Source organism: Charadrius vociferus, unplaced genomic scaffold, assembly GCF_000708025.1.
Source record: "Charadrius vociferus isolate BGI_N301 unplaced genomic scaffold, ASM70802v2 scaffold163, whole genome shotgun sequence".
In the NCBI taxonomy this organism is placed as follows: Eukaryota; Metazoa; Chordata; class Aves; order Charadriiformes; family Charadriidae; genus Charadrius; species Charadrius vociferus.
Window position 1 is genome coordinate 16767084 of NW_009648332.1, and position 20066 is coordinate 16787149.

Sequence of the window (20066 nt, forward strand, 5' to 3'; positions counted from 1 at the left end):
AAAAGATTACTCAGGCCTTTCCAATTTAGGGGTAAAGTCTTCACTCACCCTGCGTACCCAAGTAAAGGAGTAAAAACTGATCACAGAAGCAGGGAGTACAGGGAGATAGTTTTACACTTACTGAAATACATCTAATTCAATTAGGAAAGAGAGCAAACTATTTATGCTGTATAGTCCCTGCTGATTAAATTTCTTCCTGTATCAGAAAAAGAAAAATCAGGGATTTCATCTGCAACTGGGTGAACAGTGGTCCTCTCCCCTCTCCTGGGGTATTAACCAGCCTTTCCCCATGATTTTGGCCGCAGAAGAATTTATCCCTAGAACAGCTACATCTCTAATAGCAGAACATGCCCTAGAATGACTATAAAAGTATGAGCAAGCAGTGTTGCCAAGCCGTAGGGGGTCTCTACAGCAAAACAGTTGGCAGTAAGACTCAACATAACCCTTCCTGAAATGCAGGTAGTGTTTATTTCTGCCTAGTTCTAACCTAGTCCTGTAGGCTTGAGAAACCAACATGGACATCCATGTCCCTGTAGCTTCTGCATCATGGCTGCCTGTGCTGGCTATCTTAGAGACAGCACAGTCGTGCTCACCTGCCACAGGACTCGCAGCAGCAGCGCATCCCCCCGCCTGGGCCCGCGCTGCCCCGCTGGCTTTGCACAAATGTCAACTCGACCGAGTCAGTGAGGATGAGACAGAGGCACCCTACAGGTAGGCCACGACTAAACGTATGACTCTACCACAGGAGCCATTTAAGCTTGTCTACATCTACCCAAAAAAAAAAAAAAAAGAAAAGAACCCCCGTTTTGGCTACTGGAGCCACATGGGTAGCAGTGCTTAAGCTTAGCTATGCAGTCACAGCTCTCAAGTGGAAAACACTCAGTGGAGCCAGAATCTCTTTTAAATATATAACAATTCCTATTTAAGTCTTTTTAAACATCCCTGTATAGTTCTTTAATTATAAGGAGAACAATTCCCACCCCAATTAATTATTTTACCTGAGAAGAAATCACAAGAGAATACACTTCAGGACAGAAGAGGGTTAACACCAGCAGTTGCCATGCAAGTAAATTTGCAACAGGAAGATGGAGGCACAGACACTGTGAGGCACAGCCCAACATCTAACAACCGGCCATGAGCCGAGCAAGACGCGGTACGTCCTTGGGAACAGCAACTGTTTTACACGTGCTCAAGTGCATTTCCTTTTCCCTAGGAGGAACACAGATAAGCAGGAAGAACTGCTCAGGAAGCCCCTACATACTCCAACAAGGAGATATGCCAGGTAGGAGGGAAAAAGAAAACGTGGAATATTATTTTATAAATATATCTTTTTCTATAATAAAAATACTCCTCAAAGTGTGTTTTCTTGCCCATTTAGTAATACTGTCAGATACCAACCAAAACCATTTTTGTTTTTTTAGTACATTACCAAATACAAAGCATGTGCTTAGTTAGTACTAATTAATACCAACAAATGTGGAAACATCTTCAGCATGTAAAATAGCAGTAGTAAAAGTATTATTAGTATTAAACAGTACCATTAAACAGTACTATTGAATAGAAGTAATAAGAGTTATAGTATTTACCAATATAGTAATAGTAATTACTTTATTAAACAAAAAACAATATTAAATATAGTAATAGTAATCACTATTTTTTAAAGTATAGTAATAGTAGAAATGCTCAATACTATTAACAAATAGTAGTAATAGTAGTAGTACTATTTAAAAATATTTTACAAAATCTTACCAGTTTTAAAAGATCATTGTATTGTAATGGTGTCAAATTATAAATCAATGTATTTTCTAAGTATTCTGATGGATCACATTACAGTTCTTTCCATTAAGTTCTGTTCCACATGCAGATCTGTTATTAAAACTCGTTTGAATGGGTCCAAATATTATGGTGATATTTAGAACTGTTCAGCATTTATTTTACAGAAGAAAATGTCTTTTTATTTTTTCTTTCTGCAAAAAAACCTTGAAGTTCAGTATCGGACCAAGCCAGAAGTGTATGCTCCAGATTGGTTGAACAAGCTAAATACATACAAATTGAAACTTACTCCAAACGCCTGCTCAACAAAGAATCTTGTCACTGCCAATATTCTCCGCATGTTACAAAGCACATCCTAGACAAGCAGTACTGGGCCTAAACCACGACAGCATTCAAGTCGGCAGGAGATGCTGCTCAAGAGTATTTAATTTGTTCCTTGATTCTCCATGACACCTCTTATGTTTGTTTCACTCTGTAGGCAGCTGCCTTTGTACAAATCGTTGCCTGAAATCTCAACAGTCCTCACTCCTAGGGGTGCTAAAATTTAGTAGCTTTGCCTTAGGCGCTAGTGGTCAAAATCTCTTGGTGGTACTCTGAAAGCTCTAAAGTGGTCTAGGGCTTAACTGGCTGCCCAACAACTTTTCAACAGCAAGCTCCAATAAAAGAGATCCTCCTGTAAAGTGATTCTCTTGTAAAGTATCTGTGTTCCTTAGAAATAAGGATGGAAAATTGTTTCTGCAAAATTTTGTAGCCAAATAGCTAAATATGCGGTACGGATGCTAGTTTATCTCCTTAACAACTAATTTATTGAAAAAATCCAATACACATTAGAGTCTTATGTTCAATAATCAGGTTGATTCCATTGGAACATTAAACTTAAATAACCTTTTCTTATTCTCCCAAATAGCCTCAAGTAAATAAACAGGATTTAAATTCAGAAGTTTACAAGGGAAGGGCAGATTAATTTTGATGGAAGCTAAATATCTTGGGGCACAGTTGGACCCACAGTTTATTCTCTGAAACACTCCAATATACAAAACATTTCTAGGAAAATGGATGTTTGCTCTTACATCCAGACCCACAACAGTCAGTATAATATAAAGTCAGGACTCTTGAGAAGTAGCAAAAAAGTAAGCGTAGCTACTAATATTTATTATAACCAAAGGGTTCTAAAAACACCATAAACAGAAAAGATAATGATGCTCTGGCCACAATGAACATACAATGCAAAGACACACACTAGCTAATAAAGCATTTCTGAATGAAGACTGTATTTAGTCCTCAACCCCCTGGCTTTGCTTTGTATCCTGAACTCCAAGGAGAATGTACTCAGAGACGCCCATGGCAATACAAAGCCCATTGACTTCAAAGGACACCACAAAGGATGGAAGAAAGATCACACTTTTTGAGGCTTTTGAGAACTACAGTAAATGTCTGAAAAGAAACAAGTGCAGATATATTTAAAATAGCATTTGTTAAGACAGACTGGTTTCTGACTGTACACAAAACAGAAGCTACTGTAAGAAACGGGTTTCTTGAATACATGTGGAATGTGGTACTCTCAATAGGCTGGCTACAGTGGAGATTAAATTCATGACTTACAAATAAAACAGCATGAGCTTCGACAGCTTGAACTAAAACATCTGACTCCTTTGCCAAAGCTGTAACACACCCAGCTTCTGCGTACATCCCAGACTTTTGTTACTGTCTGAAATGGTATAAGCCACCTTCTAACTAAACCAAAGCCCTGAACAAACAAAAAAATCAAGTATCAATAATCAACAGAAAGCCATGGCTCATGGCAAGACCACCAGCAAATTTCCTTCACTCATCTCCAAACTACTTTTTTTTTTTTTTAATTTTTAACAAATCAAAACCTTTTTCAAAGTGCATAGGCTGATGAAATTAAGGTATTCATAAGCCTGGTCATCCATATTGTATCTATTGTCTCTAGAAATCCAGAGCATTTTTTCCTGATTGTTAATGGTAGCAAAGAACAAATTTCAGAAATATTTTAAAACCTTGCATTTTAAAAAATAACAAATGGGAACCCCATAGAGTGAACTCAAGATTCTGTAGTGCAATTTTCTACTCTAACCATTTGCAGACAAGTGGCTATTAGTCACTGAAAGGTACGACGCTGCACCCACTGCATGCCATCTTTGGAGTCTTTGTGGTAAGCCATCTGCCACAGTGGTTTTCAAAATCTCTTTCACCGCCAACATCAGACAACATCTCCTGCAGTTTTCTAAAAAGCAAAATTTTGACTGTTATCCAATTCTTTTCTTTAAATCAGAAAACTAAATGGTTCAAAAGCAGAAACAGGCTCCCCTTCCTTGAAGTGACAGAAAAGTGTATTTTCTTTTTTCCTCTCCTCTCTGAAATATTTTTTTGGGGAACAGTACACATGAATACAGCAACAACATGTTTACCATACACAGAACAGACCCGAAGCATCATTCAGTCACTGTAACACATACAAGAAAGAGTATGAAAAACACGCAAGATTTTACCAAAATCCTTCATGTAAGATCTTGCCTAACGTACATTTCAGTACATCAACAAAAGTAGTAATTGCAATGCAGTTTCCAAAACCTTGAATGTTATTTGTTATTTTGCTATTTTACTATAATTCTTGCTGTTTTGCTAACAATGCTTTTGTTCTAGATCCATGTATTGTTTATATGCACTACAAGGCATAATTCAGTCCTTTGATCTAAAGTAACTGCAAACCTACATTGCCAACTGGAATCACAAAAAAAAAAATAAAAATCAACATCCTTTTACATCTGCCAGTCATAAACATCATCGATGCACAACTTTAGGTCAATTAAAGTTGCATTTGTTAGTTTACGCTAGCTAGGTGACTAAAGGAACATTCAAAGGAAAACAATCTAACTTATCTTGATCTTCCTCCCCTGTCATAGCTAAACAAACAAGCCTATCCTCTATGTCACTAGATCAAAAATAAGTTACAAATCATAAATTAAAAATGAGAAATTCTATACAGTATTTTGAACAATGTATGTGCAGCAATCAGCTGAAATAAACTTGGAAATGTAATTCAGTATCAAAATTTCTGGTCCAGGTATTATGAAGTCAATAATAAACAGAACAGCCCATCTCACAATGAAGCTCAAAACAAGACATTATAATTTTCTTTATTTATACTTTAAAAACATATAAAGAAATGCAATTACATTTTAAAGTACAGAAAATAAATATTATCACTAGTTCCCCAAGAACTTCAGTGTGAGTTATACCTGTGACTTTAAACAATGGACTTGACATATATCAGAACCTTCTTTTTTTAATTGCAAAATGAAACATGAAGTGCTTTGATTCTCCATGTAAATGATACAGAAAGATAATACAAGTTCTAATAACTATCACAAAAATAATTACATTAATGTCGCAGGTTCCTATACATGCTTGGTGTTACAGCTCTGCACAGTGTCTGCCCATAGACAGAAATTATTGTATCGTGGCAAGACCGAAGCAATGCATCCCAGGCACAGTGCTAGGCCCCCAGAGGGTGACTAGTGGGTGACTCAGGAGTTAATTAGCCAACAAAGAGCAAGGTAAAATTGCATGAACACAGAATCTTGTTAATGCCACTGAACAGCTTCTAGCACTTGTTCAGCTGTAGCTTTCCTTATACAGGGCTGTCTTGGACTGTGAAGATTAAGGCCAATGTTTGGTCAATACAAGTGATGTTGACAATCTGCTTGATCTGTAACGTACACCGAGGATGATAGTGAAGTTCTGATTTCAAAATGGCACTCAAAACAAAATTAAATTCATATGGAAGGACTACTAAAAGTTCTCAAGTGCTTCTAATATTCTGCATGTATTCCTATGCGACACCAAATGTAACAAGCAACACTAGCATTCTGTAGCATCTGCTTATTTCCGTATGCTATTAATAATATGGTGAATTTATAAAATTGTCAAGATACATATCTAGAAAAGAAATTCTAAGGGGAGCATGGTCTATTCCCTGAATTCCACAGTTTTGTGGGTTGTTTTGTTTTCAGTGTGAGAACATCTCTGCAGTTAATTTTTTTAAAGGCATATCTCAAAGCCAAATGTAGTCTAAATAAGGGTGAATAAGATGAATAAGCCTATACATCAAAGTGGTTTACCTAATTATAATGTCCTCTGGGGCAAGGGGGTGTTTGGCTGTTGGTGGCGAGATACACCAGAGGAACATGTGCTGGTCACCCAGGAAGGCGTAGTGTTGTTGCACTTCAGAAGCAGCACAATATTTTTTATTAAATACGTAAGCAATAACTTGTTTCTCCCCTAAACACATGTCCCAAGCAGCATTCAACTGATTACACTGGATAGAAATGTGAAGACAGAAGAAGGTGGAAGGGAAATTTGAACTTCGTCCCTCAGTCCCAAATAAGCACACTAATCACAAGACTAGCAGCTACCTGGATCACTGGAATTCACTCCAAAGGCTTCCACCTCCCCAGAACATGAAGGATTTCTTTGAATAATTATTCTTTGAATAATTGATCCAGTCATCTTTGAGACTGGATCAGGAACCCAGAAGCAACTATCTTTACTCCTCCTCATTCACCTTCCCTTTCAACTTGCCTGAGATTGGTCCCACCTCTCAGAACAGCTTAAGAACAATACAGGAAAGCTGGCATACTTTTAACACGACAGTTTTCATTGTTCTCATTTTCCTTGTAATTCATGCCCACATTTCTGTAACTCTACACCTCCATGATGTGGCTTTTTAAACTGGGAAAACCAAGCTGCCTGACTCACAACCGGAATATGAACCTGTATTTGCCACATCTCAGGTCAGAGCCCTAACAAGTTGGTTACTATATATTTTGTAGTTTGTGCTGCAGACTTGTTTTGTTCACATATTTTTAAATCCCTGACTTTTTCCTCTCCAAACTAATGAACGCTTCTGAAATCATGGAACTTCTTACAGCGCAATTTTCTTGGGTTTTGCCCAGCCATATTTGTCAAATACATCTGACAGTCTAGACCATATTAAAAGAAGCTTGATTGTTACCAACCCCATCTTATACAGTTGTCAAGACAACAGTGAATATCATCATTAACAGAAACTGTTTCTATCAAACTGGAAATCACAGTTGAAGCCTCACTCCCATGTTCACATTAACCAAAACTATATGCAAATATGCCAGTGCAAAAGAAAATTCCAAATAAACTTTGGTGTCTTTTTATACTGATCTAAACAGACAAGCAAATTTCCTCTCTCCTTTCCCACTTCAAAGCACAGAAATATGTTTAAATCTTCCTTTATTAACAAGAAGTCTATACAAAAATACTCAGCTTTAATTTGCACTTGCAAACTTTTCACGCATTGTCACAAGATAGACCATACACATATTCACTTACAAGTAGGACCCATTCACATATTTAACAGCTCACCAGTCTTACTAACTGATTGCTCACTGCCATAAAGCCACCATGGTGGCATACCAACTCCGTTGATAAGTAAACAATGGCAACATCAGATTCAGATGTTAAACATGATTGCTTCATTTGTCTGACACCAGGTTCATGAAATCTACTCTAGACATAAGTCTAAAGCATATTAGTAATACAGCGTTCAAAAGCAATCTATCACCTACTGGAGTGGTTGATACTCCAAAGGGTTGGGCTGCTGTTCCGAACTGGAAGAATGGGCCTACAGAAACCTCAAGAAGTTAAAAAAATAAAATAACAAAAGAAACAAGTGAGGTCGTGGCCCTGGGGAGGAACAACCCCAGGCACCAGTCCGGGCTGGGGCCAGCCAGCTGGAAAGCAGCTTTGCAGAAAAGGCCCTGGGGGTCCTGAAGAACAAGCTGAACCTGAGCCAGTCCTTGCAGCAAAGGCTAGTGGCATCCTGCGCTGTATTGGGTAGAGCATCACCAGCAGATCGAGGGAGGAGATCCTTCTCCCCTGCCAGCAGTGGTGAGACACTCTTGGAGTGCTGAGTCCTGTGCTGGGTTCCGCAGAACAAGAGAGAGACGCACATACCAGAGCAAGTCCAGCAAAGGGCCACTGAGGTGATTAAGGGACTGGAGCGTCTGTCACACGAGGAGAGGCAGAGAGAGCTGGGCATGTTTAGCTTCAACCAGAGAAGGTTTAGGGGGGATCTTAGCAATATGTATAAATAACTGATGGGAGAGTATAAAAAACACAGGGCCAGACTTTTCTTAGTGCTGCTCAGTGAAAGGGCAAGAAACAACAGGCACAAGCTGAAGCAGAAGGAATTCCAGTTAAAAAAAAAAAAAAAAGGGGGGGGGGAATTGTTGTTGGAGTTTTTTGTTTGTTTTTTTGCTGTTGTTTATTGTGAGGATGTTTGCCCTGAGAATTGGTGGAGTCTCCATCCTTGGAGGTATATAAAACCTGGCTAGACACAGCCCATGGCAACCTGCTCTACTTGACCCTGCTCTGAGCAGGAAAGCTGCTGTAGAGCAGTGATCTCCAAAGTGGAGCATGCACAAGACAATCCACTTGGATGTGTTACGAAAATATGTTTTGCACCATAAATAAAGTAAGAAAAAAAATTCAGCAGTGTTTATTTCATCTTTATCTCATAATTTTTTAATTTCTATTTTTGTGTGTTTTATAATGCACATGATATATTAGTACATGTATATAATGCACATTATATATTATTACATGTATATAATTTATAAAGAAATAACCATACACATATTGGGGGTGTGCGCTCAAAAACATTTTGCTGGTGCACAATTAAAAAGTTTAGAGACTATGGGTCTAGATCATCTCCAACAGCCCCTTCCAACTTGAGTAAGTGTGTGATACTCTCTTGATAACAACAATTGATGCCTGTAAAGAAAGTGAGCGAACAGATTCAGACGAAAAAAATTTCCCCTCCTGCCAGCTGATGTCAGTTGCTTTCTAAAATTTGTCCTTCACATTGTTAAATCCATTAACCCCCTAAACCGTATCTTCTTCTAAATTAATATTAATAATTGGGTTTGGATTTCTTCTACACATCTACTAAAAATTACTTTATAGTTTGGGGGGATTTTCATTAGTTGGGGTTTTTTTATTTTATTTTTAAGACTCCTCAAGGCTACTTTACCCTACTTTCTGAGAGGAATGGTCACTGCAGCACTCTACATTCTGGTTTTGCCACCCATGAAAAGACAACCAGGGTCAGCATAGAGTTAGCTATTCCACTTCCACCTCCTCAAATACTTATCTCCCCTTAGCAGTCAAACCAGTCTAAAAGCTCATTTAAATTTTTATATGAAGCTTTCCTGAGAATCAGGATCCAGATTTTTTACAAAGGTTATGAATTAAAAAACAAATTGAGCCCTGTTTAACAAAAGTTAATGCTCTTACGTGTGCAACCTGACATTGTAGGTATCTATTCCACTTTTCTGCCAAGTTACTACAAAAAATATCCGATTAAATTATCATATACACATTCAAGGTATGAAAAGCAATACTCTGCCCATTTTTAAACCCCAATTCAAAAAACTAATGTATTTTTATTGTTTACTTAAGCATTGCAGTTGCACTAAAATATAAAAATAAATAAACCATTTGGAGCACATTAACAAAATAAGCAAAACATTAACTGAATTGAATGCTTTATGATTTTATGTGCAATCATAAGTAAACCAAATTCTTACAATACCACTCTTTATACACTGAGTAATGGCAAACTACTATCAGCTCATCATCTCATTCAAGCTCTAAAATAAAATGTAAAGTAGTACTAGAGAAAGCTCATATGCTTTATGATCATTTCAAAAACCTTCAGAAAGTTTTTTTTACATCTATATACATAAACAAGAAAGATGATTTTCACGTAATCCTTAATTTGAATACCATGCAGTTTCTGAAGAGCTGGAAAAAGAACAAGACCCTTCTTGGATATTAGTGTTTGTTTATGCAGAGCACAGTGATATTCATAGACTAGAAATGTACTGAAATCCATATTAAATTGACCATTTTTCTCAAAGAGAAAGTTAAAATGGAAGGTCTCATTCCAAACAGGAGCACTGGGGAAAAATGTTCATTGTATCTCTCATCTGGCAGACCAGTAGTACCACTCTGGGAAATCAGAGAGGATTTGGGCAGACTGCCCACTCAACTTAAGGCTCATCTGAGATTCACATATATCCGCTTAGCTATCCAACTAGGATTTTGTTGTTGTTGTTGTTGTTTTCATGCCCCCATGATTTTAGTGCCTTTGTGCAATGTGCAACCCCCTCCACATGTTTCCCTTACCAAAAGGAGGCAGGTATCTCACAATACTAAGGCCAGCAAATTATGTCCTCCCATACCTGTCCACTGTAGTTATGGGAAAGCAAAATGAACTTTAATCTGTCAAAATGTACCATATGAATTAGATATGCTACAGATAATCTTGGGATCCAAATAGAAACACGCAGCCACCAAGGATATGGGGTATCTACATAGCAGTTGAAAGAACTGTACAGCTTAAAAGAACGTGTCTTTTACACACATTTAGAAAAGTATGTACATGCATATACCTCTCTGAATTAACATTTTGCACCTTTTGTGTGTTACTCAAGTACACCATAAAAACATACTAGTCTTAACTTAGTAAGCTAGGTGTTTTCTTTACCTCCATAAAAACAACTAAGAAAAAAATCAACCATACAATATTGACTGCAATTAAGAGAACTCCAGCACTGCACAATATCTGTCACACTTCACGATCAATAACTATTTCTCAGGATGGCTTGTACACTAGCAGAAATAGCCAAGATACAAATTTATAAGATAGTAAAGTGCTTTTTGTTGTATGCACAGCATAGAGTCACGAGAATCTTCTACGCAGTCCTTGTAACAGAAACATGACCTTTGAAATGCCAAAGCTCCCTTTGCTAGCAAATGTTTATCACCAAAGAGCTGTCAGCTCTCAAGTTTTTAAAAAATTAACTCTGCTGAGTCATGTATTGCAAAAATACCACAAACCTACCCATAGAGCGTTGTTACAGGAGAGCAGCAACTTGAAATCCAATCTGTTGAAAATACTAAAAGTAGCTTCATATGCCAAAAGTTTCCCAAATCTTTATTTTAAATCACTTTCCATTTAGTGCCACTACACAAAAGATTTACGTACACAGATGACCAACCCCCTATGGAGAAAACCCTAAATGTATGAAGCAAAACAAGCAAAAAGCAAGAATCACAATTAGAAAGGTGAATGCCATTATTTTTACAGTTATTTGCAACACTACTAGGTGAAATGTTCAGAAAGAGAAGAATATAGTTTGGAGGTGATAAGAAAGGCTTCAAAAGAGGCAGATTGCCTTTCAAGTCAGAATACCTTTACAAACACTTACTCATAGCAGCGTACATGAGACAAGAGCAGCACGAACATAAAGTCAGAGTCATGCAAATAAAGTAATTCACACACCTCCACAAATTTAAAGGGATTATGAACACAATCAAAGCAAATGAGTGTAATTAGTTTTTCAAGAAGATTCTCAATATTTTTTGTTGTTGTTTTTAGTTTTTACTGTGCTAGTGGAAGTCTAAGATGTTACTCTAATATCAGGCAAGTGAAATGAAGCACTATGTTTGCATCGTTACATTTTACTATCCAACTTGCAAAACCTTTAAAAGTACAGGCTACTATAATTTTCTGATCCACAGATAATACTATAATTAACATCTTCCTGATGATTCAGTGAATTACTTTCGAAAATCTGTATTTGATTCCACTACCTTTCAGCATAGTAATAATTCCTTTTTCCACGTACTATAGCTGGCAAGTTTCTTTGGAGTCCTATAGCCAGATACACTACAGTGCAAGTAAGGGTGACAGAAGATGCATGTACTGACTAATTTTAACCTCCCCTACTAAGCATTAAGTGCAATGATGTGAGGATATTAAGCAAAATATACATCTCTACAATATATGACGGACCAGATAGATTTTAATGTTCCATTAGCAAAACTAAAATCATGTAAATCTGGTGATAAAATCGGAGTACATAGGAACTACATACATAAAAATCAAATCCCATTTAAAAGCAAACACAGGTTTGTTCAAACAGCATTGTACAATTGCTTTAACACTTGCAGAATTTAGATGAACAATATTTTCATTCACTCACAGTTTAGTATAAATATAAAGCAAGGCACCCCTTAAGCATTTTAAATAACAAATTAAACATTTACGTTTTTTACTGTGCAGTCAGGCTTAACATTTATGCAGCTTCAAAACCAAAGTACAGCCTCAAGGGAAGCCTCTCCACTGACAAATTAATACCTTAGAGAATAGAGCTGAATGGTGGCAATGAACTCATTTGTTCCCCCAATAATGAAGAATGACTCTTTCTTTACCACATCTGTGACTGTTGCTATGGTGACCCAGACTTACCTCATTGCTTCTCGAAGTGCTCCTCGCTCACTAAGAGTCGTGTGCTTGATGTCATCAAAATTATTTTCTAGTTTCTCACAGTTCTGCAACAAACAGACAAATCCATGTAAGGCTCTTAAACATGTACATGTAAACACTGTACATGTATTAACATTATTCAACATCATGCAAACAAAACTGATTTATATTATGTAACCTCAAATTATGCATTCTCTTTTAATTACACAGGAGTCATTAAAAAGACATTGAGAACTCAAAAACAAAGTAAACATGAATCTTATTATATGGTTGTCATGGAAATCATCTTATAAATGTTCCATAATGAAACGTATAGAATTTTTACTTTTTTCTTCTTTGGAAAAAAAAAATATTAATTTCTCCTTTATGTGAGGCTACAAAGCTACTACACACACAGAGACAAGAATAGAAACCTAGACGTGCATTTTAGAATTATAATAAAAGTTATACATTTTGTCCCAATGAAACAGGCAGTGTTGTTGGAACAAAAAAAAAAAAAAAAATCACATTTAAGTCATATTTAATTTATTTTTTTAAAACATGACAGAAACTGAAAAGATTAATTGTTTACAGACACTTCAACCACTTAATGTTTTCTCCAGACTAGAGCTCACCAGTATTTCTAAAAGTAATATGAAGCCAACAATCTTGTGACAATAAATTAAATAAAACTTCACTATATTCTGTTAAGTACTATTAAATGTGTGATGGTTCCATCACTCCAGAGTGCTGATCCTTTTCTTCTGCTCCCATAAAGGCAGTAAAATTGATTCAGAAGATGCTAGGGAGAACAGAAATTTGTGTCTGTCCAAAGAGAGTGTGAAATACCAGCAAACAAGAATTCTCTGGTCATCTGCATCAACCATAGGCTTTTTATATTCTCTTGAGGCTTCGTCAGTACAGAAAGCTTTTAGGTTACCCCTGTTCTCTGCAGCACCTTTCTCCAATACCAAAACTCACCTCTGGGAGGCATAATTTTGCCATATGGGTGTAAAAGAAACAAGTTGCAAGCATAACAGTTAATATTGTTAACACCCTTGAAGGCAGGATTGTCAGGCTCTTTATGCAGTAGCTTTAAAAAAAATATGTGCACTATTATTTGATCATATTGCTTTCACAGTTTTTAATATCTGAATTAATTTTCAAGTCCACATCTTAAAGATAGTTATAATAAATACAATAAAAGTTACCTATTGTTATTTCTTTTGTGCATTGATTCTTTATTTTTATAATTACATTCAATTTGAGGCTACAAAAGCATCACTGGAAATTAGATATTTGTAAATGACCTAATAAGATATTTTAGCTTGTCCAATTAACATTTAAACTATCATTATTTTTAAATAAGATTATAGACTTTTTAATACAAAGTTTTAATGCTTTAACAACACATTTCTGAGCAGTAGAAATGAACAAAGCTACATTTGGAAGTTTTGCAGTCTTTTCTCTCCCTTATAAAAAATTATGCATGTCTTAAGTATGAGTAGTAAATCTTATCCCATAGCTAATCTGATATTTTTTCTTTGTTTATATCAATCAGATGTCCTTTGTATGGCAAAATCCTACTCAAAAACTCAAAGGGATTATGCAAGAAAGACAGGGAAGCTCTACAATGAAGTATTCCATTATTTAGATCAGCATACATTGACCTTCAGCTCCAAGCACATACAGGCAGGTCAGTCATTTAAAATACACAAAAGAAATCCAAATCAACAATACTAATTGATAAGGAATTCCCAATTCGTAAGTACCAAACTGAAAGTGTTTGTGCAAACAAAATCAAACCTCCCATCCGCCAGGAAAACAGACAAAATGAAACTCCATCTGGAATACTGCTCCAAGAGCCAAAAGAGGAAAGCCGTGTTTTAACAATCCTGTACCACCTGCATCTCAGGACAGGTTCAGAAAATCTGAGCATCACACTCTTCCTTTCTCTTGACCTTGTGGTATAAAGCATGTAGAAATGACAGAGGATCCAAAGCACGCAAGATTTTTATCAAACACAACTAAATCTTCCCTATGTCATACAAGCTAAAATAACTGATGCTCTCCACATGGAAAACGCTGAGAAGAGTAGGTTCAGATAGACCATACTGTGTTAATCAGCTGAAGGGCAACAAAGATGGCCCATATCTAAAGAAAATGCTGTGATCACATAGCCTTACGCCCAAAAACATTCCATCTCAACTATAAACCCAATGCAAAAACAAATAGATAACCCTGAACACACACACACACACACACACACACACAAAAAAAGGAAAAATTTATAAACTGAAATAATAGATGTTGTGCCAATTCATTGGGCAAGAAGATGAACTTCTACCATTTCTGAGAATTGTTTCTGGATAATATCATTCTCAGCTACTTTCAGCCAAATAGCTCTCATCCAAGGTACAGCAGTTAGAGAGCAAATAATTTCACCATTAGGAAAAATTGAACTAAAAACTGAGCCAGATGCAAACACCTGAAGGAAGATGACCTCATAGTACTATGTCATCAGTTACGGCACACAGTGAGCAAATATTTATCATGCCCACTGCTTTCCAGTTAGAGCTGCAATCACCCAAAACAGTATGTTGGATCCTGTCAGAGAAAAGAGAACAGGGTGTCTGAAATACCAAATACAAGCAGAGCTACAGGTGTGTAGATGTCACTTCTTCGCAGGTCTGAGTATCAGCTTGCACACTGCATTTGTGGATCATCTGAAAGGACATCAGTTTATAAAAAAGGCTACCAATAGGAATGAAGTTGTGAGCATAAGAGTACTCTGAAGAGCATTTCTGGGAAGCAATGAAACTTCGGTAGACCATGACCAGGGTGAGCTTTACATTCTTAAGTATTAAATCAGTAGCAAAAATTGAGCTCATTCTATCATCCATGCTACCAAACAGATTAATATCTATAAACATCTTGCACTGGGCAGTATGTTTCAGCCCATAATACTTCACAAATTTAAGTATAATGAGCAATTAAACTCCCAGGGGTTTAATTCTGAGCAGCAGCTAAAGTTTAAAAAAAAAAAAAAATCAAAACGCAAGCAATGAAATAAAAATGGTTTTGGTGCCTTACTGCCAAGTGATTTTCTGTGGTTATAGATGAAGTCTAGAAGTTTTAACTCTATGACTCAATAATAATATAGTACTCTATATGTTATTGCAGTTTGCAGATCCATGGTGCTGTATAATACGAAATTAAATATCACTTTTGAGAAGTATAGGAGGAAAAATAAAGTACAGAGATACAATTAGGGACTTGGTCATCATAAGTCAAACTACCATTGCATGTCAAAAAGCCACAAAAGTCCAAATACTGCTTCTTAAAGGATTCCAGCATAAGTACTTTGAGGTTTTTAAATGAACCAAAAAGCGAGAGTGTGGGGAAGAGATTTTATATATAAATAAATGGCTTATTTATCATATGAGATCTTAACTAAAACTACAAGACAACTAGTTAAAAAGGGAGATGTAGAGTGGATATCCAGAAATATCTGTGGCATTACACACAGCATACTGGTAGAACATCTAATCAGAAATGAGAAAGATGAACAGATGACGATGAGGAAGAAGAAAAATTAATTAACAAGTTGAAAAGCTTTTCCTCCTGTAACTGCAAAAATATGACTTTTTTTTTTCCTACTGCAATTTATTCTTGTTAAGAAAATAAACTGCAAGCTTTGGGAGCAAGGACTATGTGCTCACATATCTGTATTTTCTGTTATGGTAAGTGATAATATTAATAATATCATGACATATAAACTTTATAATAATATTCTAACAGTCTGAGGGAAGTCGACAACTACCAAGTCCAAAATAGTCTTACTCTTTGACACTGGCTAAAGTAACAAGCTAGCTCACATAACTGGAGAACATAAATAAAGAATCACTCTAGTTTTAAATAAAAATCTAGGATTCTGGCAAAAGTGAAGATGTACTTGTTAAAACACATATCTAAACATTTACCAACTTAACTTTCCTGTATATGTTTTTCTCTCAGACGGAAAAGCCCTCTTTGCTTGACTTAGTTATTTGAAAAGCAATTCTTGATTTAGCCTCTTCGGTCAAATCTAAAACTTTGCAGAAGTAGCTCAGAAACCAAGAGCGATCTATTGCCTGGTGTCACCACCAGGTATCTATTGCCTGCTCTGCCACGACAGGCCTAAAAGTCAGAATTTTGAGAAGACCGTAACCCAAACTTGCCCATTCTGCGATACAGTACTGACCCCACTTCCATTGAAATCAACCTTAAATCTTCCATCCAGCCAAACAAGAGTGGGATCACACCAAGCCATATCCTGCTACTTTAACTTTACCCTGAAATACTTCACGTAAGACTTTCAAAAGCGTTCATATCACAGATAACGTCTTACACACATTTTGAGATAGTTGAGAAATAAAATCTTTTGATCTGACAACAGCGTAAGACCTGTTCTAAGGCAGCCTGCATCACTGAAGTTGAGTAGATCTCTTATCCTACTTGATACACTGCCAAATCAAAAGCCTTACTTAAAATACTGTCTCTCTTCCATTGAAGAACTTTTTAGGTAAGTAGGATTGCCAAATCCTTGGAATTCATTGCTCCCACATGGTTTTAGGAAATCTTCTTAGAAAGCTTGAGTTTTTTTCCAAACATCTGTGAAAGTAAATCTCACATTTTTGCTGTCAAATGTTCTCTGTGTATTAAACATAAGGAACATACGGCAATTGAAAGATGGAACAGCTCTCACCTGTTTGGTTTGTATTTACTAATGCTGCTAATGCTAAAACAAATTCATTTTTCTCCTGTTTTCTCCTTTATAAACCATGAAAAAGCTTCCTACAGAGTATGTTGTGTCTTAGTTTTCTAATGTTTACGCAGTCAAATTTTAAAATGTACATATTAAATGCATTTGTACCTAGATTTCTAGATGCTTAAAATGAGACGACCTGTTCCAAATTCTGAAGGATACAGTAGCTCCCTCTGATAGAATCTAATGTACAGGACGTAGGCACTTACAAGTTCAGCAAGAAAAGTCCAAATTTTGGTCCCAAAATTCCTTAAAAAGTCAAGACCCACGCATGCCACAGGGCTAACCACATTAGCTAGCTCTTTTGAAAATGCTGGCCATACTATAGAAGTGATCTCCTTCAAAGTTGTAATAAAAACGTTGATTTCTTTTTGGGACGATATAAAAAGTGTAGAATGCTTATTTCTATATTGATCTTATTGATATATAAAATGTTAACACCAATAATCACTTGTTATTCTGTAAGTGTGAATTATTTCATCAGCAGAAAACTTTAGAAATAACAAACTTGTGTTTTATAAACCTAAAGCAACATTATAATAGTAATCTAAACTGTAATATATTGCTGCAAGGATAATTATTAAGGGAAAACACAGCTGACATTTTCTGATTTATGCACACAATCAGAGATGGAGTCCAAGGACTGTGACATAATTATCTTCATGCTAACAATTTTTGTAAATCTCTTGACAGAATTTTAGCTAATTTTAAAATGCCTTCTGAAGATTAGTACTTAAAACTGTTGGGGAAAATAGCACAATTTATTAGCAAGGGTATAATTGTAAACCTTCCAAATACTCATTGTGAATATCATTTAGACAGTAACTCCTGCTTTAGCAGCTGGTATATAAGACTCCAGTTTATGGAATCTTGAAACAACAGAGAGAGTAGAATCTAATTAAACAGGATTACATGCCAAGGAAAAATTATTAAAAACAGACTAATAGACAATTGTTATGAATTTGGAATAGTACATCTACTACTTCTGATGTGAACTTATATAACACTGTGCTTTATTCCAATGAAACCTAAATATTCTCAGCAGACTTCTCTCTTGATTTGGAACAGACTGTCTTTCTACGCTGAAACAACACAAAAAAGCTAAATGGTTCCATTGATCTTCTCTCACAGACTTAAGCACCCATCTGCTATAGGGTAAAATGACTTACATATATTGCATTTATTCTAACGTTGGTGCTACAATTCATTAAAGTTATTCAGCGGCCAATAGCTGTATTCCATGCAGGAAGCCCCCTTAAACTATCTTCATATTGAGCAACTAAACAAAATCAATGCCATTTGCCAAAGGGTTTTATCAAAGAGCATCCTTGAAAACTAAACAAGTAAAAGGATTGTTTGATCCCAACTGTAAGATATTACGATCTACACAATACCTACCTACTAAATTCCTCCTCCCTATTTGTTGCGAGACTTATTCTCAAGGGGTTCTTATTCCAAACACGGGGGGAAAGCAGCTTAAAACTGATACCTGACCAGCTGTTCGCAAAGGAAAAACAGGTATTTTTTTAATATGTACATATTCCTAATATGTGCAGAAAGTATATTGAGCCCTCAGGTATTTACATAACATTTGACAGCATGTCATTCATAATACATGAACATTTGTGATAACAATTTTTTCACTACGTGATACAGCCACATCGGCAAGACAGGCTCTTTGAAAAATATAGATATTAATACATCAAAAATAGCAGACTTCCAACATAAAAACAGCTCTAAGTGTTAGTAATCAAATAAAAATCAATAGAAAAGATATTAAATAGAATTGTGGGTGGCTGTAATTAATGCCTAATTAGCATAACCATGTTAATATTTCTCAGGTTTTTTAGAGGAATATTATTTTTAAGGCACTAAAAATAGTGCACGCGCAAACTCAAGCACAAGTATCACATTTTCTCCACAGACAGGAATATATTACTAAAACAGGACTGATACCAGGAAACTCTAGTGCATGAGATATTTTCTGATACTGCAAGTGTGTTTTTCATTGTTAATTACCAGAAATACTGTCAATGTAACTAGGAATTCTGAAGTGGAAGCAGAAAATTTTGGATTTTTTTAAAGTCTTCGCGTCTAAAGTATGGTACAAATAATCCTTAAAGACAGGTGATTATATAAAAGTTAATTACATGTTAAACGTACATAACACTTTAGTTTGCAATTTTACCAGGACTGTGAAAGAACTTCCAATCTGAGATGGCATTCTGCTAACTTCCTTTTCATGCTGTTTCATGAACAAATTTCAAGTGGCAAATTTATAACAGCCTTCATGTTCACATAAGGGTATGGTATCTTGCTTGCATTCAACCTGCTGTTGTCAGAGCAGATGCAGACACCACGTGTTTTGGCAATAGATAACACATCAGATAGTAGCGATACAGAGAAGATGAGAAAAGACATTCTGAAAGGACCAAGTATGCAACACAAAGAATAGCAGACCAAAGAACTCAAAAGAAAAGCATAAAAAGCTACAAAAGATATGCAAGACAGCAGAGGCACAGCTGGAAATAATAAAGGAGCAGAGAATGCAGATGATGCCACCAGACAGGACATTTTATAACGCTCCTCCCCTTGTGACTCAGCTTTAAAATACAGAGAAAACTTTGAGAACAAAAATGAAGGAAAACCTTTGCCTCTTCCACTTTTTTCCTTCTCTTCCAGAACAAATGTTAAACTTGATTGGCAGATGAACTTGGCAACAAGCTACCAGTACCTCTGCATCTGAAGGGAGACCTCTAAGACTGCTCCCCTGTATGCGATAGGGCTCTGCAGCAGGGAACAATACACATAATCTCTTAGAAAATGACAAGCTTTGTCTAGATACTATTTCTTTTTTAATGCAGCTGTAGTCCTACCTTTTTCCTATTGGAGAGCGTGAGCACTACATGACAGCCTTCAGAGAAGTTTAAGATTCTGTCTGGGACCCATTCTTGATGCTTGAATCTTCTAATTCTCCAGTACTCATAGCATAAATATACAATTTAATTCTTTAAGGGCATGAAGTCTAAGTAAAGAGACACAGGCTCTACACAGAAATTCTAAATATAATATTTTCATTTGAAAGTGAAAATATAACTAAGTAAAGATTCGTAA

General features: G+C 36.1%; 1 protein-coding gene across 1 annotated transcript in view; it reads right to left on the reverse strand.

The window, feature by feature from the left end:
* DPYD (dihydropyrimidine dehydrogenase) overlaps positions 1 to 20066 on the reverse strand; it is a 359045-nt gene that overhangs the window by 319514 nt on the left and 19465 nt on the right. Inside the window, exon 3 of the mRNA XM_009884907.1 lies at positions 12149 to 12231. Coding sequence (XP_009883209.1) covers positions 12149 to 12231 — 83 coding nt within the window. The remainder of the gene's footprint in view (positions 1 to 12148; positions 12232 to 20066) is intronic.